Below are 20867 nucleotides of genomic sequence, written 5' to 3' on the forward strand. Positions count from 1 at the left end.
GGCACCAAGCCCCAGCAATAACACTGGAGTAAAAAATAAAATTAAAAAATTAAAATTAAATTCTACAGTGCAGAGATCATGAATTTGGCCAACTAGGCTCTCCTGCCAAGAGTGAATGTGTGTTAGAAATTCTCTCAATAGGGGCTCAGGCGGTAGTGCAGCAGGTTAAGCACGTGTGCCCATGTGGCACGAAGCACCCGGCCAGTGTAAGGATTCGAACCCAGCTCCCTTCCTGCAAGGGAGTTGCTGGCTGCAGGGGGAGTTGCTTCCCCTCTCTGTCTTCCCCTTCACTCTCCATTTCTCTCTGTCCTATCTAACAATAATGACATCAATTACAACAACAATAAAACAAGGGCAACAAAAGGGGGAAAAAGAATTAAAAAGAAAAAAGAAGAAATTCTCTCAATAGCCAGGGGAGTGGTTCAGGGGAGAGTCCAAGTCTTGCATGCACGGGGCTCTAGGTTTGATCCCTAATACTACATAATGTCAGCAATGTTTTCTGATAGCTCAGTCTCTCTCATAAAATAAATTTTGAGGGGCCAACTGGTGCACTGGGTTAAGTGCACATAGTACTATTCGCCAGGACCCACTCAAAGACCAGAGTTTGAGCCCCCACTCCTCACCTGCAGTGGGGAAGCTTTACAAGCAGTGAAGCAGGTCTACAGGTGTCTCTCTCTCTCCCTCTTCCCTTCTCCCTCCCTTCTCAATTTCTCTTTGCCCTATCAAATTAAAAAAAAACAATGTTCTCAAGGAGTGGTGGTTTCCTAGTGCTGGCACCAAGCCCCAGCAATAGCCCTGGAAGGAAAAAAAAAAAAAGTTATGTTTTTAAGATATAAAAATATAAGATATAAGTTATAAGTTATTATAAGATATATAACTTATATAAGATATATAACTTATATAAGATATGTTATTTTTTTTAAATATAAATAAATCTTGACAAGACTCCTGTCCCAACCAATGAATAGCTCACTAGGATAGTGCACTGCATTGGCATATGTGTGTCCCAGGCATGAGCCCCATTCCCACTATATTGGAGGAAATTTCAGTGCTGCGGTGTCTTTCTCCCTCTCCCTCTCCCTCTCCCTCCCCTCTTCTTTGCCCTCTTCTTCTTTATTTCTAACTTTTTTACTTCATTTAATTAATTCATTTATTTATTATTGGATAGAAACAGAGAAATTGAGAGGGGAGGGAGAGAAACACCTGCCAGCTCTGCTTCACCACTCACAGGTGGGGACCTGGGGCTTGAACCCGGGTCTCTGCGGATTATAATGTGTGTGCTTAACCAGGTGCACCACTGCCTGGCTCCTGTCTCTATCTTGAAAAATAACTAAAACTTTTCCACTCTGCCATTTGCTTTGTTTCTTTCTTTCTCTCTTCCTTTTTTTTTTTTTTTTTTTTTTGCCTCCAGGGTTATTGCTGGGGCTCGGTGCCTACACTACAAATCCACTGCTCCTGGAGGCCATTTTTTCCCACTTTGTTTCCCTTGTTGTTGTCATTATTATTGTTGTCATTGATGTTGTTGTTGGGTAGGACAGAGAGAAAACAAGAGAGGAGGGGATACAGAGAGGGGGAGAGAAAGACAGACACCTGCAGACTTGTTTCACTACCTGTGAAGTGACCGCCCTGCAGGTGGGGAGCCAGGGGCTCAAACCAGGATCCTTACACCAGTTCTTGCGCTTGGCGCCATGTGCACTTAACCCACTGTGCTACTGCCCAGCCCCCCAACTCTACCATTTTCATCTGCTCTCACTACTAAGACCAAACAGAAGACTAAAGTATTTGGGGATAAGTGACACTCTACCCCTAAGACAACTGCAGTCTTTTTTTTTATTATTCAACATTTTTGTTAATTTTTCTTAGAGTTTTTAATTATCTATTGGATAGAAACAGCTAGAAATTGAGAGAGAAGGGGATGATAGAGAGACAGAGAGACACCTGCAACACTGCTTCACCACTTGAAAAGCTTTCCCCCTGCAGGTGGGGACCAGGGGTTTGAACCTGGGTCCTAGTGCAGTGTAACACGTGCTCAACTTGGTGCGCCACCACCTGGCCCCAACAACTGTGGTCTTGTAAAACAAGATTTCCTCAATAAAATTTAATAATAATTTTAAAAAAACCTCCAAGGTCATGGCCCAACCCCAACAGCGGAGTCTTGAAGACTGGAGTGGGAACCCCAAATCCTGGTAGCCGGTGGGGGGTTTTGTGGGAAAGGGCTGTGTGTGGTGTTGGCTCTGGCAATGCCCTCAATTCCCCTGTGACAGGTCAGATCTGTTCCTCCTCCACCCACCTGTGCACAGCAGGGCTTTCCATGGTTCTCTGCTAGAGAAGGACCCATGTGGCAACTGTCTTGTAAATCATCATTTCCTAATAAAACAATTTGGGGGGGGGAAGAAATTCATAAGCAGAAGCCATTATTTAAGATGTCTCCAAGGTGGTGGCATGTGACAGAGAAAGGAGGGGTGGTGGAGACTGTGAGCCCTGGAAGGAGGGTGAAAAGACTGAGGCAGCAACAGAGTCTCTGGCGTGGGGTCCCCTCTCTTCTGAGGGGTGCTGGGACCAGCTAGGCTTAGCCCTGCCTGACCTCTGCAGCTACTTGTGCCAGCTTCAGAGCTAGCAAGTGGTTCTGAACCCCCCAGTTCAGAGAATCCAATCAGCAGGAGCCTGGAACCTGGTAGGTTCCCCACAACAGCTCTTTCCCCACTGTGCCTCTTCACCCTAATGCTGTCCAACTTCCAAATGGGCCCTGGCAGGACAGGACAACCACAGCCCCTGGCATCAGCCTTTCTTCTCAAGGAGACTGAAGGATGAACTCTATCCATCACCACCAGAGCCCTTGCGCTAAGCACATTTGTCACATCCGGCGCCAGGGTGGGCGAGAGCTGGCATTGAATACCAAGTGGCATCTGCTGCTCAGAGCCCTCAGCCTCACCACCCAGAAGCTCCCCGAAGGAGCTGCACCCCACTGTCAGAGGCAGACACCCCACCCAAGCAAAGCCCATTGCCTACAGGCTGTGATACACCCCCTCCCAGGATGCAGAATGAGGCAGTCAGGGCTAGTAGGTTGGAAAAGGAGTATTTAATGACCAGTGCTCCATGGAGAAGAAACTCCAGTGGGTGGAGCAAGGAGCAGTAAGGCCTGCCCTGCCCCAACCCCCCGGGCCAGTCTCTGTGCTCCCACAGCTTCTTCTTCTTCTAGCGTTTGCTCCCACAGCAAAACCCACTGTTACAGGGAATTGGCCAGCCAGGGACAGGGAAGGCCTTGCAGGTCTGACCCCACTGCAGCCTGTGAGTCCAGGTCCAAAGGGGAATGGTTTCGGCTGATACGGAGACTACAAGAGCCCAGCCCACACCAGAATTCAAGACTGCTGGGCTCACAGGCTGTCCCAGGGCCAGGATTTCACCGCAGAAGCCAGAGAAACCCCAGCCCACCTGTTCCGACAACCCCCGAACGGCATGGCCAAGGCTTCAGACCTCTGACTCCAAGCTGGAGATGCGCCTCCAGGTGCAAGATCCCGAGAAACTGTGCATGCCACAGGTCACCCTGCTGAGCTCTTCCCGGCCCCCGCTGTCTCTGTAGCTTGTGCTGCTCAGCCCCAGGGTCCTGGCCCTGTGCTCCCGAGGCCCCCACGCCCCAGAGAGCCAGTGGCCGTGGCTGGCACAGGGTGGGAGGTGAGGGCAGACAGCCCCCCAGCAGAGCGGCAGATGGGCGTGGAGGCAGGCGTGCTGTCTGTGCGGACAGGCGGGGGCTCCTGCCCACAAGCCCTCCAGGCAGGCCTCCCGGTAGGACGGCAGTCGCATGGACTGTGCCTGCGCCAGGCGCCCGCAGGACGAGCGGCCACAGCTGGAGGGCAGCGAGGCGGGTCGGGCGAAGGCCTCGGCCACGGAGCTGGGCAGCGACGCGTGGCGCGGGCGCGGCCCCCGAGCCCAGGCTGCGCGCAGCAGCGCCTCCCGTCGGGCCAGCTGCTCCGGGCCGAGCAGTGGAAGGTTGTCCGGCTCTGGAGGCTCCGGGAAGAGAGGGAGGAAGGGGCGCCCCGACCGGTTGGCTCGAGGAAAGGAACTGTAGTGGCAGCATTCGGGGGACAGGGGGCACTCCGGGAGCGCGCGCCGCTCGGAGGCCGAGAGGTGGCGCCCACCGCGCACCACCCGCTCGGGCCACCGTGTCTCGCACCTGGGGCGCCCAGGCACTCGGGAGACGTCCGGCAAGGGCGGCTCGGGCGTCTGGGGGCAGCCCCGGGGCTTCGGGGCCCTGCGTCCCGGCGCGGCGCGGCCCCGGCATGGAGGTGCCCAGCCCTGGGGGTTCGACTCCGGAGGCGGGCCAGGTGTGCAGGGCCGCAGGCCCGAGCAGCCAGGCGGCGGGGTTGACCGGCGAACGCCGCCCCAGCTCTCCACGGTGCGTGTGGCGCGGTCCAGGGAGCTGCTCACGCCCGCAGTGCTCACCATGTCCCGCGCCGCCTGCAGCATCTTCAGCACGCTGGCCTGGGCCGAGCTGGCGGTGAGGTCCGGGCTGGGCGGTCGTCCTGGGCTGGCCAGGCTCTGCACCCCGCTGAAGCAGCTATATATGCCCTGAGTATTGGGAAAAGACATGTGTGAGCAATGTACCCATCTGGGGAATGCCCCACCCCCAGCGCGCACGCGCGCGCGCACACACACACACACACACACACACACACACGCACGCACGCACGCACCTGTCTGGGTCTCTGCAGCCCCAATCCAAGCATGTCTACCCCACAGGAATCAACTACAATTTGTTAAGCATCTCCTGTGAGCCAGGTCCTGGATGAGCTCTCACAGAGGAGAAGCTTCCAGAAGGCAACTCATTAACCTAAAGTTAGTGAGGGTTCCAAGCTCAGCTAACTGGGAAGGAACTGTCAGGGAAGGGCTCTGCTTCTCTGCTGCCTGATGCTGGCAAACAAGCCCACGTCTCAGACCCTGTGGGCACATCTGTCAGCAGGCTCACAATCAGATCTCAGTTACCTCAGTCAGTGCCCTGTCTCGAGAAAGGTGAGTACACCCACCCTGCTGAAGGCCAACAGGAAGTCCAGCCGGGAGGTGTTGGGCACCGAGTGGCGCAGCTTCCAATAGACCAGGTGCTCCCAGGCGAAGACCAGCAGAGCCAGCCCCATGGCCACCAGCAGCATATAGAAGACACCAGCCATGTTGTCAATGTCCAGCTTGCTGCTCATCACCTCATTTTTCTCATTCTGGCAGATCCCAGACAGCCACACTGTCTCCAATTTCTGTGTCTCCCCTGGTGGTTGTGGGTGGGCGTGGAGGGGACACTCGATTTAGAAGGGACCCTCCCAGTGCTCACCCAGAGATGGGACAAGGAAGGGTTTACGGCCAGGATGCTGCCCCCCATCTTGCAGAATCACTTAGGATCCAGCCCAAAGGGGCAGGATGGGAGGGGGGAGGGAGTGTCCATGGGCAAGAAAAGGGAGAGCAGAGCAGGGGCTGGGGTGGACAGTACCACCACTTGGCATGTCCACCCCCATGTGCGCAGCCAAAGCCTGTTGATTACACACATTTTATCACCCAGTTATTCATTACTGCTTGATTCCCTGACGTGCAGGTAGGCAGCTGGGCACATAGACAAAAGGCCTACCGAGGGTTCTCACAAGCACATTCCTTGTTACCACTCTAATGACTCAAGGTATTGATGGGCAAAATGGGAGAGACACTTCTTCTTCTAATGTTGTTGGAGATCTAAACTCAAAGCTGTCTCTGGGCTGGTCTGGAGAGGTTCATGGGTTCAATGAACCCTACACCAAAGTAAGCTTGTGTCCCACCTCTGGTCCCAAATCACTTCTGGAATTATCAGAGTCCAACCAAAATCCCTCGCCCACAGGGCACCTGCCTCGACATTCAGGCTGTGGACACACAGAGTGAGAATAGAAAGGGTCCTGATGCTTCTTCCCATCCCGCAGGAGTCTCAAGAAGGAAAGCTTTCTTTTGGGGGGTGGGGTGAGGGATGAGATGAATGTCTTGAGGGAAAAGAAAGAAGCTCAGGTCCACTGAACTCCACGGTGTGGCCTGAACCCCTTCTTGTCTTCCTGCCCTTCCTTGCAAAAACCCACCCTTTCCCCGGTCTCCAACAGTGTTTCCTTATACCCACAACCTCAATTCCCTAGACATCTCTCCCTTCCCATAGGCCCTGGGGAATCAGAAAAGATGGCGGTGGGGATGCTAACCACAATTATTCTGACCTCTGACTTCACAGGCCACCCAGCCCCCCTAGCGGCAGCACCCACCGTCCCCTAGGAATTGCAGGAGCGCCAGGTCTATGGCCCGCTTCCAGTGGGAGTCCTTCTGCATGGCAATGCCATAGCCAGTTGTAGCAAAGACCTTGCCAGAGCCAATAGTGACCAGCTTGCAGCCCTCATCCTTTCCTGCCATGTAGTTGAGGACAGCAGCATCATAGATGAAGGCATCCAACTTCCTGGGGACAAGGATCATGCTAATGTTATTTTTTTTTTGGGGGGGAACAAACATGGAGTCTGTCTAGGGTCAGGTCACATGGGCCCTCTGAGCATGTCAGGAGGGTGACAAGCAGAACCTGCTCTGGTTCCCTTGGGTCCTAGATGCAACGAAGACTTCTACCATAAAACAGGGACCCACCTCTCCACCTCCTGAGAGAGGCCAGGGGACATACTCTCTGCCCCATCTATCCATGCCCTTCAGTCCCTCCTCAGGCCATGGCTACACCCTGGCCAACATCATAGCTGTGTCTCTGCGTCACATGGTGAGTGATCCCTTCTACGTCAAGCTCCACTCTGCCCCAACACCTTCTCAGCCCTACCCTAGGATGCCTGTGGAACAACTCAGCCTCACTGTCCCCACCTTGGGGGCATGTCACTGGGGAGACATGAGGTTGGGAGCAGTTGGGGGAAGGGATAGGACTGGGGACCCACCCCATCTTGAGGCTGGTGAGTGCATCCTCCACTGAGCGCTGGTTGAACCTGACCATGTGGGTGTGCATGTCCCGGTAGTTGCTGCGGATGTTCCTTTCTGTGCTGCCATTGGGTACCGTGCCAAACCGGAAGGGCGGGTACTGGTCCTGAGGCCGCTGAAACTGCAGGCAAAGAGCAGTGGTCATCCGAGACCCTTCCTCCCACCTCTGAGCACCCTTCACATGCTCCCCAATGACCCTGTGCTTTAGACTTGCAAAAGTGAGCATGGGGCAGTCTTAGAGATAGTCCAGGCCTCTCCTGGCGTCCCGATGGGGGACGCTGAGGCTAAGACAGGAAGAGGCACTCCCCAAACCAGTCAATGACTCAGTCACCTCTCTTCCTCCCACTCCTCCTCCCCAGTCTCCCCAGTTTCTCCCTCTCTTATCTTCAGTTCAAATCCCCTTCCTGCCCTTGGCATCCCCCCAACCCCAATCCTCTGCCCCAGAACCTTCTTGTCACTTAGGCCAGACACAGTGTCAATGTACTGCTCCTGGATCATGAAGGCAGCCAGGTTGGCGGTGTAGCTGGCAAGGAAGATGACAGCAAAGAAGGCCCAGACCAAGACCATGATCTTGCTGGTGGTGCCCCGGGGATTCTCGATGGGCACTGAGTTGTTGAAGACCAGCGCCCAGAGCAGCCACACAGACTTGCCGATGGTGAAGGATGGACCCCCAGACTCTAGAGGTGAGAAGAGTGACACTGGGGCTCCCTTCTGCCTGGCACAGGGTGGGGCCTAAGGGACTTGTGTTCCACCTGCCCTACTCCACAAGTCCTGTCCCTACTCCGTCTTGGATGGGGAGCCTGTCCTTGGTCACCAGTCTCCCCACCCCCCGGATTCAACATTCACAGACCCCACCTCTAGCCCTCTCCTTCTAGCCAGACCCTGGTGAGAGCTTACTCTTGCCACTGGTGAGGTTCTGGTTGTAGCTGACGGGGCTGAAGTACTCGAACATGAAGACAGTGATGGCCACCACAGTGAGACACATGACAAACATCATCACCCACACTGCTGGGCTGTAGGGCTCTGGGAACAGAGGGGGTGGTGGCTCAGAGGCCCTGACGCTGCCCCTCCACTCACAGCCCAGGGCACCAGGTGCAGACAGGTAGGTCAACTTCGTCAGAGTAGGGTGCAGCAGCTGGTGGGACTGAGTCAAGGGTTCTCTGCTTCTGAGAGCAGTGGAGCCCCCAGAGAGTGCCCCCCAGGGCAGATCAGGCTCTCCAGCATGCTTGGTCTCCCCCCCCCACGCCTGGTGCTAGGGTCCCATTACCCTATCAGAGAGCTCACCTGCCCTCTTGTCCCTCTTCCTTTCATGAAAGAGGCCCATACCCCATACTCCTTTCTCTCCCTCCCCCTCACCTGATCCCACAAAGCCAAATCTGCAGCCCCTGCTCTGGAGCCTCCCTGCCTCCTCCCCATGTTTGGATGAGTTGCTGTTCTACCTGGAACAGACTCTGAGGTCAATGAAACCGAGGAGCTGGGAAGACTGCCTGGAGGCTTCCAACAAAACCTTTTTGCTCTCCGTGAGCTGGAAGACATCACTTCCATAAACCTTTGCTCCTTTGAAATGATAAGTAGAGTCTGCTGTCTTCCCTCTGGCTAAGGAATTCCCACTCAGAGAGGTATAGTGACTTGCCTAAGGTCACACAGCAGAAGGGGCAGGACAGATTCCCTCCTCTATGCCTGGATGAGAGATTCACCTGTGCTCAGGACTCTGTACCCCCATGTCCACCCTACTCTACAAGGCCCACCTCACATGCCATCTGGATGCCTAGGTCAGTCGGGATTAGGGCTATGTCCCCAACCCCTAGGAAGGAGCCTGGCACAAAGAAGATACTCAACAGACTGCATTCTTTTCTTTAATTATATATATATATTTAATTTTTATATTACCTTTATTTATCTATTGGATGATAGAGACAGCCAGAAATTGAAAAGTAAGGGAGTGATAGGGAGAAAGACAGAGAGACACCTGCAGCACTGCTTCACCATTTGCAAAGCTTTCCCCCTGCAGGTGGGGACTGGGGGATCAGACCTGGATCCTTGCACACTGTAACTTGTGCACTCAACCAGGTGCATCACCACCCAGCCCCTCAGATTCTGCATTCTTTATCAAGTTTCCAAACTAGTACCCACACTGGGTCAGCACCTTCAATTCCTCAGGGAGCCTCTCCTCTCCTACCAGCACCCCAGCCCTCTGGGCACTTCCTCCCTGTCACCTGCTTTTCTATTTCTCACAAGAGCACCCTGGATTCCCTCCATCCCCACCCTCACCTAGACTCAGACAAGAATCACCTCTAACTCTTCCCTGTCTGACCTACTCTTTGATGGCTCAGACCTCAGCCAGCCTCTGCAGACACTCTCCCCACCCCAAGCCCCCACCTCCATCCAAGCTCTGCCACACATCCCCTCTGCCCCTCAGCCCTCCCTGCTGCCCCAAGCCGCACCCAAGAAGGCCGAGGGGGAGACGGTGCCATTGCTGCGGGCCACCATCACGCTGATGCCCGTCTCCACGAAGGGCACGGAGAAGTCCACGATCTCTGAGCGCTCCTCGTTGATGGTGAGGGAGCCGATGGCCATGTCTGCCCGCTTGTAGTACACCTGGGGGCCACGGAGGATGGGGCTGGCTGGCAGGGGCTCCTGCAGGCCAGAGCGCTCTCCCCTGTCCCCTGTGGGGCACTCTGAGTCCTTGCTCCCCTTGGCTTCTCCCACTACAGTCTTCTGCTCTACCAACCGAGCTATCGAAGGAACCACTCCCCTTGGCTTCTCAGACCTCACTTGCACCTCTGGCCAACTCAGGGACATTGCAGGGCAGGGGGAGCAGTTGGAGATGGGTCTGGGCCCACCGTGACAGACTCCCAGAGCAGGAGGGGCCACCTTGGGGCTTTCCGAGGACAGCAGGCAGGTGGGCAGGGAGGACCGTGGGGACCCGGCCTACCTCACCAATCATGCCGTTCCACACGCCGCGCACCCTCTTGCCGTGCTTGCCATTGGTCACCAGGTACAGGTCATAGGAGAACTTGACCACTTTGGCCAGTTTCTTGAGGATGTCGATGCAGAAGCCCTTACAGCAAAGCTTGGTATAGGGGGCCACATCACCGCTGCTGGAGACCAGCAGGAGTCAGAGGCAGCAGCCCCCAAGGAGCCTTGCCTGCCGGAGGACTCCCGCCCACCAAACACAAGACATGCCCCACCCAGCACTCCGAGTCCCCGCCCCCTGCAGACCTGAAGGTGTGATTGCTCTGCCTGCGGCATGGCACTGTGTTGGGTACGCAGCCGCCTGTGTTGGCGTCAGGGCTCTCCACAATGACAAAGGGCCGCTCCTCCAGCGTGGCCACTGTCAGGTGCCGGCTGTCCACCACGGGCTGCAGGGAGGCACTGTAGCGAGGCCACACTGGGTACTTCATGTGGAGGATGCCGTGGTCCCAGCGCCCCACCTGCGAACAATGACGTGCCTCAGCCTGGGCTCTCCAGCCCCACTACTACCACCCTCTAGGTGGGGCCTCAGGGTAGGGCCTGCCAGGGCCAAGAGTCCCCCTCCCTCACTTGAGGATGCTTGGGAACAGAAGCATTTGAAGAATGAGAGAGGGGAACAAGGGATTGGCACAAAGGAAGGGTTCTCTGCAGCCTCCTCCACACTGCTGCTGGGTTACAGTACCTTCCCAAAGTCAAGACCCAAGACTGGGGCCAAGTGGTGGCGCACTGAATAGGACACCTCCCTGTATCAGTTCCTGTTGGGAATATGTGTGAGCCTGATAGAGCTTAGGGAGAACCACCCCAGTCCTTGGATGAGGTCTGAGAAGATAACCTCTTGGTAAGTCTCTCTCAACCGAGGTGAGCATAAGGGGGGAAAGTCAGACTTGGTTCTTTCCTTCTCGACTCTCAGGCCCACAGAAACCCCAGTACTTCCCTCCATTAACTGCAGGCCACATGGCCGCAGATTCACTTATTCAAAGTCACCTTTTTTTTAATTTAATTTAATTTTTTTTCCCTTTTGTTGCCCTTGTTGTTTTATTGTTGTAGTTATTACTGTTGTTGTTGCTGGATAGGACAGAGAGAAATGGAGAGAGGGAGGGGAAGACAGAGAGGAGGAGAGAAAGATAGACACCTGCAGACCTGCTTCACCGCCTGTGTTGTGACTCCCCTGCAGGTGGGGAGCCGGGGTTTGAACCGGGATCCTTATGCTGGTCCTTGTGCTTTGCGCCACCTGCGCTTAGCCCGTTGTACTACAGCCCGACTCCCGAAAGTCACCTTCTGATCACAGGAGAACACACCTTATCACACATTTCATCACACACCTCAGACCCCAGACAAGAGAAATTCCAAACTATATGGCTTTTTGATATCCATTTTCTCTCTGTCTCACCCTACGGGTTTAACCCCTATGCTTCTCTCAAATACCTTTGGATAATTAAGTTGCTTGCGTCATGGAGAATAACTGTCTTGTATCTAATCAATTCCTGTCATACCAGCCCCCTACCTTAGGGGCATGCTGATGGTTAAGAAACCTGTAATTTCAAACATATTTCAACAATAATTCTCTTCATTGCTTTTCTATTTAACTCATGTCCACTTTGCTAATAAATGGATTCTAGGCACGCTAAGAGTCCCCTGGTGTCTTTTACTTCGTGTCACCCCTGTCATGAGCGAGAAAGAACCAGCCCGTTACCTTTCCCCTGGAGACCACCCCAAACCAGAGAGAAAGAGATACCGAAAAATTCCCAATATCCCCTATGTGAAAGTGATGCTCTGGTCCTTGTTTCCTATCCTTCCCTCTCCCTCTCTTTCTCTCTCTTTCTCTCTCCACCCCATCCCTTTCTCTTCCTTGCCCCCATCTTGTGATAGTAAATAAAAACTTTAAGGAGCAAGAAGAATCTAAAGGCCAGGTCAGGTGGTGCTGCATCTGGTTGAGCACACATGTTACAATGTGCAAGGACCCAGGTTCGAGCCCCCAGTCCCCACCTGCAGGGGGGAAAGCTTCACGAGTGGTGAAGCAGGGGTGCAGGTGTTTCTCTGTCTCTCTCTTTCTCATCTCACCCCCTTCCCTCTGAATTTCTGACTGACTCTATCCAATAAATAAATAAAGATAACAAAAAAAACTAAAAAAGGGAGTTGGGTGGTAGCGCAGCGGGTTAAGCGCACGTGACGCAAAGCGCAAGGACCGACATAAGGATCCTGGTTCGAGCCCCCAGCTCCCCACCTGCAGGGGGGGTCACTTCACAAGCGGTGAAGCAGGTCTGCAGGTGTCTATCTTTCTCTTCCCTCTGTCTTCCCTTTTTCTCTCCATTTCTCTCTGTCCTATCTAACAACGATGACATCAATAACAACAACAACTACAACAACAATAAAAAAGGGCAACAAAAGGGAAAAATACATAAATAAATTTTTTAAAATTAGAAAAAAGAAAATCCCAGGTTCAATCCCCCACACCACAATCCAGAGCTGAGCAGTGCTCTGGTTAAAAAATAAAAAAAAAAAACTTTCAAACCTGAGACACCAAAGGTGCCAGGTTCAATCTCCAGCACTGCCAAATAAACCAAAGCTGAACAATGTTTTAATTTAAATTATATATAATTTATATATAATTTTAAAAGATAGCATCTAAATAAATAAATAAAACTGTCTCACTGTAGATAGCATAACAGTTCTACAAAGAGATTCTCGGGTCCCAGGTTCAATCCCCTGCACCACCATAAGCCAGAGTTGAGCAGTGTTCTGGTAAATAAATAAATGAAAACTGTCTCACTGTGATCATGTCCCCTGGCCTCAGTAAAGAGTCCCAGTACTGGAACCCTTCTTACTCAGGTCAAGTTTATTGTCTAGACACCACCACCCTGCAACACACCAGTTACAAATGCTGCAGAGGGGGCCAGGTGGCGGTATACCCGGGTGCATGAACACATTACAGTGCACAAGGACCTGGGTTCAAGCCCCAGTTTCTTCCCACCTGCAGTGAAGAGAAGCTTCATGAGTGGTGAAGCAGTACTACACCTCTCTCTCTCTCTCTCTCTCTCTCTCATTCTCTCTCTCACTCTCTCTCCCTCCCTCTCAATTTTTCTCTTTTATTCATTAAACCAATACAAATATTTTAAAAATATTCTGCAGAGACTGGGGAGGTAGTTCAGCTGCAGAGTGCATGATTTGCATGTATGAGACACCGGTTTCAATCCCTGACAAGAAAATTTCTCCAAACCTGCCTGCCCCTCTGTCTGTACTAAACTAGTATCCCGTCTTCCTGTACCCCATCCTTGTGAGCTCCTGCAAAACCTTATACGACCCAGCCTAAATGTTCCAACTTCTGGGAAGACTTCCCTTCCCCACTTTACTTCTCTGAAGGCAGAACTAATCCTTGCTCCTCTGTTCCACTCCCATAATGCCTCACACACATCACTTAAGCACTGACTTCCCCCTTGCTGTTTGTTTACACATCAGTCTGGCCAGCATAGCTGTGGGTTAGTCCTCCAGGGGCGGGGCTTGGAGTGCTTGGTAATGGAGGGAGCCAGAGCAGAGGTTCATTGTCCACCCTGAGAAACCCGGAAGGCTCCTCAGCAAAAGAGGTATGTCAGCTGAGACCTGAAAGATAGGGGGGCTGGATAACCTACAGAAGGTACTGTGCCCAGCTTGGGTGGGGAGAAAATGAGAGGGAAGCGAAGGCCCCTGGGCTCACCCCCTTCTCACCATCTCCCATAGGCGGTGCCGGTTGAGGGCGATCACAACCATGGTGGGCTGGACCAGGTACCCACCAGGACTGAAAGAGAAGTCTCGGCCCTCCCAGGTGACATTCAGGAGATGCCTGCAAGGGGAAGAGAAGCCAGGGCGGCCCCTTAGATCAGCCTGCATCCAGTCCCAGGACCAGACACCTCTCTCCTACCTCTTGTCTCACCAGCAGGCAACATTTGCACTTAGTATTTTGCATTTTCTTGGATTGACTTTTGGATCCTCACCCCACCGTCTCCACCGCCCTCTTTTTTTTTTTTTTTTACACATGAGAGATTAACGCCCAGAGAGGTGTGTGACTCGACCCTAGATAAACAGCTAGAGTCCAAACTCACTGCCACTCGGGTGCCCTGAAGGGCTCCCTCTCACCCACCTGTCCTGGGCAGGTGCCCACCTGTAAAAGGCCTCTCGGGCGGGGCTGACCGGCCCGGGGTGGCCTCGGCAGTCCCCAGCTGGGATGGGCAGGACACCGTGCTGGCGCCGGTAGCCATAAGCTCCCAAGGCCAGAATGGCCACTCCGTCGCGGACTTTCTGGCGCAGGCTGAGGCGCCAGCTCTCGGTCACAACGCTGATGAGGCCGACGGGGAAGGCGGCCGGGGGCGCGTCCGTGCTGCCCAGCGCTAGGTTGGGCACTAGCCACACGTGCCCGGGCCCCACCAGGCCGGCCTGCGCCGCCTCGGCGAAGAGCACCTCCGCCTCCTCGTGCGAGCAGTAGGCCACCAGCACGGGCGCATCGATGGAGCGCAGCAGGCGCCGGATGTGTGTGCGCGCGCCCCCGGGGCCCAGCTCCAGCGTGAGCACGTCCAGCAGCCGCCAGCCCAGGTAGCTGGCCTCCGCCGCGGCGCGCACGCCCTCCAGGAACAGCGCGTGGCCCGGGTGCAGGCTGGTGATGACAGCGAAGGCGCTCCAGTTATATTCCTCCAGCACCTTGAACAGCACCTGCAGCTGCTGCTCCAGGGACACGCCCAGCTGCAGGAAGGCGGAACCCGGCTCCTGGGGCGAGGGAGGCGGGGTCTGAGCAGGGGGGGGCTTGGCTCGCCCCGCCTGCTCACGCTCCTGCCCGGACACCTGCTCTTGGGTTCTCTCCTCTAGCGGTCCTTGCACCCGACCGTGCCTGGGGGCGGGGGCATCCCGGATATCCCTCCCTCTAGGCGCCCGGGATGACCGCCCTGTCATCCTGAACTCGATTTTTTTTGCCTCCAGGGTTATCGTTGGGGCTTGGTGCCTGCACTACGAATCCACTGCTCCTGGAGGCCATTTTCCCCATTTTGTTGCCCTTGTTACTGTTATTGTTGCTATTGCTGTTGTTGTTTTTGGATAGGACAGAGAAAAATCTAGAGAGGAGGGGAAGACGGGAAGAAAAAGATAAACACCTGCAGACCTGCTTCACTGCTTGTGAAACGACCCCCCCCAAGGTGGGGCGGGGGGGCTCGAACCGGGATCCTTAATGTGGGTCCATGCGCTTTGCGTCATGCGCGCTTAACCCACTGCACTACTGCCTGCACCCCAACTCCATTCTTAACCGCTGCTGCTCAGAAGAACCACACAGAGGGTTTTTAGAACTATACGTGCCCTGTCCCCTCCCCACCAATGCTGAGTCGCTGTACTGCAGCTTCCTGGGAGCTGGGGGGGGGGGGCGGGGGATGCAAATGCTCATTGCCCAGCTCCTGTATCAGAATCTCTGAGGATGGCACCCAGGAGACCTGAATTCTGACAAGCTCTTCATGTCCACAACTGGGCTGGAATCTCAGAGATGAGCTTTTAAAAGGACAGTGAGGGCTGAGAATCAATGCCCTAAGAGCTAAGGTGTAGTCAAAAGGTGACCCTTCACCAGCCCTGAGCATAAGAAAATCTCTTCACTCTACTCCCTCTGCCACCACAAAATGCCCAAAGCATTGCCAAGTCAGCCTAGATTAGTGCCAACCCCTCCTATCTCTACCTGTGGTCTTTCTTCAAAGATTCCACCATATTGCAACTGCCCCCCCCAAAAAATAAGTGAATGCCCCAGGGTTGGGGGGGGGCGGAGGAAATGTAGCTCAGTGGTAGGGCACGTGCTTTGATGTATGAAATCCTGGGCTTGATGAGTGAGGCAAAAAACAAATAAGGAAAAAGCAAAAAAGAAGAGAAAAAAAAAGCAGGAAAAACGCTAAAGGACAAAAAATACATTTCAAAGAGGAAAAACAAAAGTAGAAGGAAACTCTCAGAGACTGAGAAACAGAAGCTACATCAACCAAGTGGACACCATGTGTACTTCATTTTTTGTTTTTTATTATTATTTGTAATTTTTATATTTATTTCTTTGTTTTCCTTTTTGTTTCCCTTGGTTTTTATTGTTGTGGTGATTATTATTGATGTCGTTGGATAGGACAGAGAGAAATGGAGAGAGAAGGAGAAAACAGAGAGGGAGAGAGAAAGACAGACACCTGCAGACCTGCTTCACCGCCTGTGAAGCGACCCCCCCTGCAGGTGGGGAGCCGGGGGCTCGAACCGGGATCCTTATGGCGGTTCTTGTGCTTTGCACCATGAACGCTTAATCCTCTGAGATAATTTGAAGTGCCTACTCTGATCTCTGGCACTGCATTGCATTCTCTTACTTCTCTCTCTTATTAATTAATGAATAAAGAAATCTTTATAAAGGTAGTCATAAAGAATGTAAAAATAATATTAAATTCTCCCTTACATCTCTCACTATGATTAGGACCCTACTTCTCTCTCTCTCCAGGCTTCGCTTTTGTTTCAAAGAAACTCCAAGCTCCTTCAGCCTCCAGGCCTTTACACCAACCCCCTCACTCTACCTTGCCAGCTCTCCACCATACCCAGGCCTCAGCTTAGGTATCATTTCTCACTGGCAGAACAAGGCCACATCAGGCTTCCCAGTGTCACCCTGTGCTGTTCTTCAGAGTACCATCTCAGCTCTGATTGTGGTCGGAAAGGCGCTGGGAATTTTCCCTCTACGGGACTGTAAGCTCTGTAAGCACAAGCTTCTCCTTGCCTCTGGTGTTGGCCTGGTCCTAAGCTCTACCCAAAAGCTTGATTACATGATACCCCGTGCCCAGTCCGGCACTCTGTCCCTAGGACCAAGGAAGGCCAGTGAAGCACAGAGAAGTGGACTACTAGGACTGCCCATGAGGTGGGCCTGCCACTTACCCACCCCCATCCAGACATGACTGTGAAAGTGATCCATGAAGATGATCCTGAAGAACATGGGAACATCCCTGCTGCCTTCTCCCTCACCCATGGCATCCTCAGCCCCCACTTTTCTGTGCCCCCCCAACCCCACCCAACCCCAGCTTCCCAAGGCCAGAGTCTCCTCCTAGCCCACACTCTGCCATACTCCCCCAGACTCCAGTCCAGATAGCTCTGTCCCCAGCCCCAGGGACAAGGAGGTTTGAGTTTGAATAGGCACCTTGGGAGTGAGGACCACAGCAGAACCTCCACTGATGCTCAGGATAGGAACGTGAGTCTGAGAAGAGATGAAGTCAAGGATCTGGGCCACTGCTTCGGTACCCACGTTGTCCTCAAAGACGATGCCATGGACATGGGCAGTGCCCAGAAGACCACAGATCTGAGTGAGGAGGCTGCTGGGGTTGGTGTTGTTGACCCCCACAGTGAGTGGCTGGATATCCAGAGGCAGGTCCAGGAAGCTCTGGGGGGTAAGGCGGGTACGGGCCTGTGTCTGTGGAGGCCCCGAGCCCCCGAACACCACAGCTACAGTCACGGACTGCTGGCCCTGCCCTGGGCCTGGCACGGCCCAGACCCCGAGCAGTGAAGTGAGCAGCAGAGCAGGACCCAACGCCCTACCCATGTCCACTGGAGGGTCCTGTGGAGAGACCAGCATAGGCTCAGGGAGGGAGAGATAAAAAGACAGACTAGAGGTGAGGATGAGGTCCAGAAGGTCACACAGCCAAAGGGTGAAAGAGAAGAAGGGAAAACCTCCCTTCACAAAAAGAGGCAAAGGAAAGGGGAGACAGACAGACACAAAGAGAAAGAGACAGAGAGGTTAGCTGGGTATCCTGAGGCCAGGGCACTTTGGAAACTTATCCATCTGGGTTTTGCTCTAGGAAGGTACATTGAGAAAGCTATTCTAGTGACCAAGTGCATGAACTGAGTTGAACAGACCTGAGTTCAAGTCCAGTTTTGGCATTTACTAGCTGTGTGATCTGGTAGGAGTTAACCTCTGAGATGCTTTTCTGCCCCTGATAATCATAGGACCTACCTCACCGCAATGTGAGGTAAATACAATAAAGAGTTTTCTCTCAGCAAACCCTTTTTTTTTAAGAGTCTTTCTCCTTCTACCAACATCTGCCCTCCTTACTCCCTAAGCTTCAAGGCTCTATCAGTAAGAAATTCTGTTGGCTAAGGATCTAAAATTCATTCACACGAAAACACAAGGGTCTGGTAACAACTTAGAAAGTCGTCATTGGGGGCCAGGTGGTGGCACACTGGGTTGAGTACACATGTTACAGTGTGCAAGGGCCCAGGTTCGAGCCCCTGGTCCCCACCTGCAGGGGGAAAGCTTCACAAGTGGTGAAGCAGTGCTGCAGGTGTCTCTCTATCTCTCTCTCTCTCTACCATCCCCTTCCCTCTCAATTTCTGACTGTCTCTATCCGACAGATAAACATTAAAAAAAAAAAGAAGAAGAAAGTCATCATTCCCAAGAGAGAAATAGCATCCTTACACACACACATATACACACCTTCACCTTAAATTGAATCTTCCTTCCCTTGCATGGCCTGTTCTGGCACAAAGCCCCCTTCTCCTGAACACTGAACATCTATACCTCCCCTCATCCCATGACATTTAATTAATGGCAACTCTAAAGTGGTGTCCCTTGGGACCAGGTTGTGGTGCAACTGGTTGAGCACACACACTACAGTACACAGGGACCTGAGTTCAAGCCCCTGGTCCCTACCTGCACGATGACAGTTTCCCAAGTGGTGAAGCAGGGCTGCAGATGTTTCTCTGTCTCTCTCCCTCTGTCTTCCCTTCTCTCTCAATTTCTCTGTCTCTATCCAATCAAATAAAAATTAAAATAAAAGCAATAAAGTGGTGTCCCAGCAGAAGTGTGACACCACTGACTTGTAAAGAGCTTGGGGTCACCTGAAATCCAGTAGTATTTTATATACGAGTTTCCTCCCCGACCATCACTGGCATGCAGAATGTTTGTAACCCAAGGGCTGGATGTGTATCCTGCCATACGTCACTGCTTTGGATCAAGACCAGAAGTCAAGCTGGCCAGGGTGATTTGAATCCTGCCCAGTGGCTCCCTTCCAGCTGGTCATCAGCTACAATTTTGCCAACTTCTCCATCTTCACCACAGCCCCCCCCCCAAATTCCAGAATGCTGAGGGAGAGCCAATCAGAGAACAGGATGGGCCAGCCACTCCAGCCCCCCTCACACTTTTTGCTATAGACATGCATTCAAAGCTAAGCAGTTGCTTTTACTCCTGTCTCTGATACGCCAGCACCCTAGTCCTCCTCCCCCCCACCCTGCCAGTTCACATCTAAAGACTGATGCCCTGCCAGAGCCTGATAAAATAACTCTAGCTTTCATGTCTTCCACTGAATTTCTTTCTCCTTTGTGCCCAGAGTCTAATTTCTTGCAGAGCCCACATGCACAGGGGGACTTCTCTAGTCATCTCCAAAGTAACCCAGGAGTAGGGAAGTGTATAGGACCACCAGGGAATATTTAGGAAACTCTCAGGACTTCTAGAAGGAATCCTGTAAGGAAAACCACAGGCAACTTTTGGTTCAAATATGTCACATGCACGTGTGTGAGCATGTGTGTGCATTGAGCACCTCCTGTGTACACGGCATTGGGTGATAAGAGTGTCAGTGTCAGTAAGCCAGGGTCTCAAACTTCTAGGAACTTCTAAAACTGCTACTAGAAATGTTTTAATCACACATGACTCTGGTTTTATTTCATTTGGACAATAAGACTCCCTGATGAGTAACCAGGAGCTCCCACAACTCAGAAGGCCCCAAGTCCCCCCTGAGGTCTCTCTAGTGGGAAAGTGTCATCCTAGACTAGAATCAAAGAGAGGAAGCCCGAGACCTCTCACCAGACATGATCAAAGAATGCTTACAGAGACAAGAGCCCCAAGTAGGCCAGCCTCTGAGCTTCAGTAACAATGGACAGGGAATTGATCAAGACCACAGGGACTCACAGCCCTGCCCTGATCCAATGTCCCATTCACCTCCTATCTCCCTGCTTCACATCCACCCACCCTGCCTGCCCAACTGGCCTGGAATGTCCCTCTGGGCACTGCTGTCTCCTCAAAAGGCACAGCTGCTCTCTGGTGCCCACAACAAAGATGAAACATTTGGTTCCATGCACAATGTCATATACTTGGATTCAACCAACTGTCCTCCCCTTCATGGAGTCCTCACTCCCGCCAGTCTGGTGACTAGGCACTGTCATCACCAGGCCTCTGAATTGCTGAACCCTCAAGTCAGAATGTTCTCTTCCCAATACCTCCCTTGTGTCTGCCAGAGACCTTCCAGAATTTTCAGAGTCTAACTGAAATCTCACTCCCACGTGCACTTGCCTGGACCTCCAGGCTCTGGACACACTTGGGTGAAAAAAGAAAAGGACTAGATACTTCTTCCCAATTCCCATCCTTGACTATTCCAGGCCAGGAAGCCCCAGACTATGTCTTTTTGTTTGTTTGTTTGTTTTGCCTTGGTTGCAGAAATCTGGGCACTGGATCATGCCCTGGAGGGTACAGTTGCCTTAGAGACCTTTGCCCACCCACTTGGGGCTTCAGTCACTCATAACTGCTGCTAACTTGTTTGACGAACTCTAGGATCAAAAAAATTCCAGGGGAAACGGTGGCAGGGGTCAGTCTGGTACAGTCTGTATCTATCTCTTCACTGCCTGAGCGGTTTGCTGTGATTAGGATAAGAAGACTACGTCCTGGGGTTCCCCCAATCTCAGACAGGCACATGGAGGTACATTCACACTCACATGCTCACACCCCAGACAGCGATGTCTTCCCCCTCACACGCGGGAGCTTTGGTCCCAGGCGTGGCCTCATCCATCCTGGGGTGGGGGCAGCCTCAGCTTTTCCGTGGGGTTTCCCTCTCTCCCTTCCGCCAAGACGTCAAGGAAGCCGCCGCTTCTCCATCCTCCCGGCACTGATACCCGGAGTTCTCCCTGCTCCAAGATTTATCCGCCCCCACCCAATTAATTCGGACGCC

The 20867-nt window shown here is 53.0% G+C and overlaps 1 protein-coding gene across 4 annotated transcripts; it reads right to left on the reverse strand.

Annotated features, from left to right (window-relative positions):
- Window positions 1-3057: 3057 nt before the first annotated feature.
- On the reverse strand, window positions 3058-20806 carry GRIN2C (glutamate ionotropic receptor NMDA type subunit 2C). 4 transcript variants are annotated; one of them, XR_009552921.1, is made up of 13 exons: window positions 17075-20806; window positions 14063-14661; window positions 13630-13744; window positions 10177-10388; window positions 9890-10052; window positions 9399-9552; window positions 7852-7977; window positions 7402-7631; window positions 6915-7075; window positions 6255-6442; window positions 5022-5254; window positions 3221-4566; window positions 3058-3189 (listed from the first exon to the last, which is right to left on the reverse strand). XR_009552921.1 is itself a non-coding variant. In XM_007524654.3 (12 exons), the coding sequence occupies exons 1-12, from the start codon at window positions 17504-17506 to the stop codon at window positions 3469-3471; spliced, it is 3714 nt and encodes a 1237-aa protein (XP_007524716.2). In that variant the 5' UTR covers window positions 17507-20806; the 3' UTR covers window positions 3210-3468. The 4 variants fall into 4 exon arrangements, 1 of the variants encoding a protein (XP_007524716.2); XR_009552922.1 differs by having other exon boundaries at window positions 7426-7631; window positions 9890-10055; XR_009552920.1 differs by having other exon boundaries at window positions 9890-10055.
- Window positions 20807-20867: the final 61 nt, after the last annotated feature.

This window comes from Erinaceus europaeus, chromosome 12, assembly GCF_950295315.1.
Source record: "Erinaceus europaeus chromosome 12, mEriEur2.1, whole genome shotgun sequence".
NCBI classification, from domain to species: Eukaryota; Metazoa; Chordata; class Mammalia; order Eulipotyphla; family Erinaceidae; genus Erinaceus; species Erinaceus europaeus.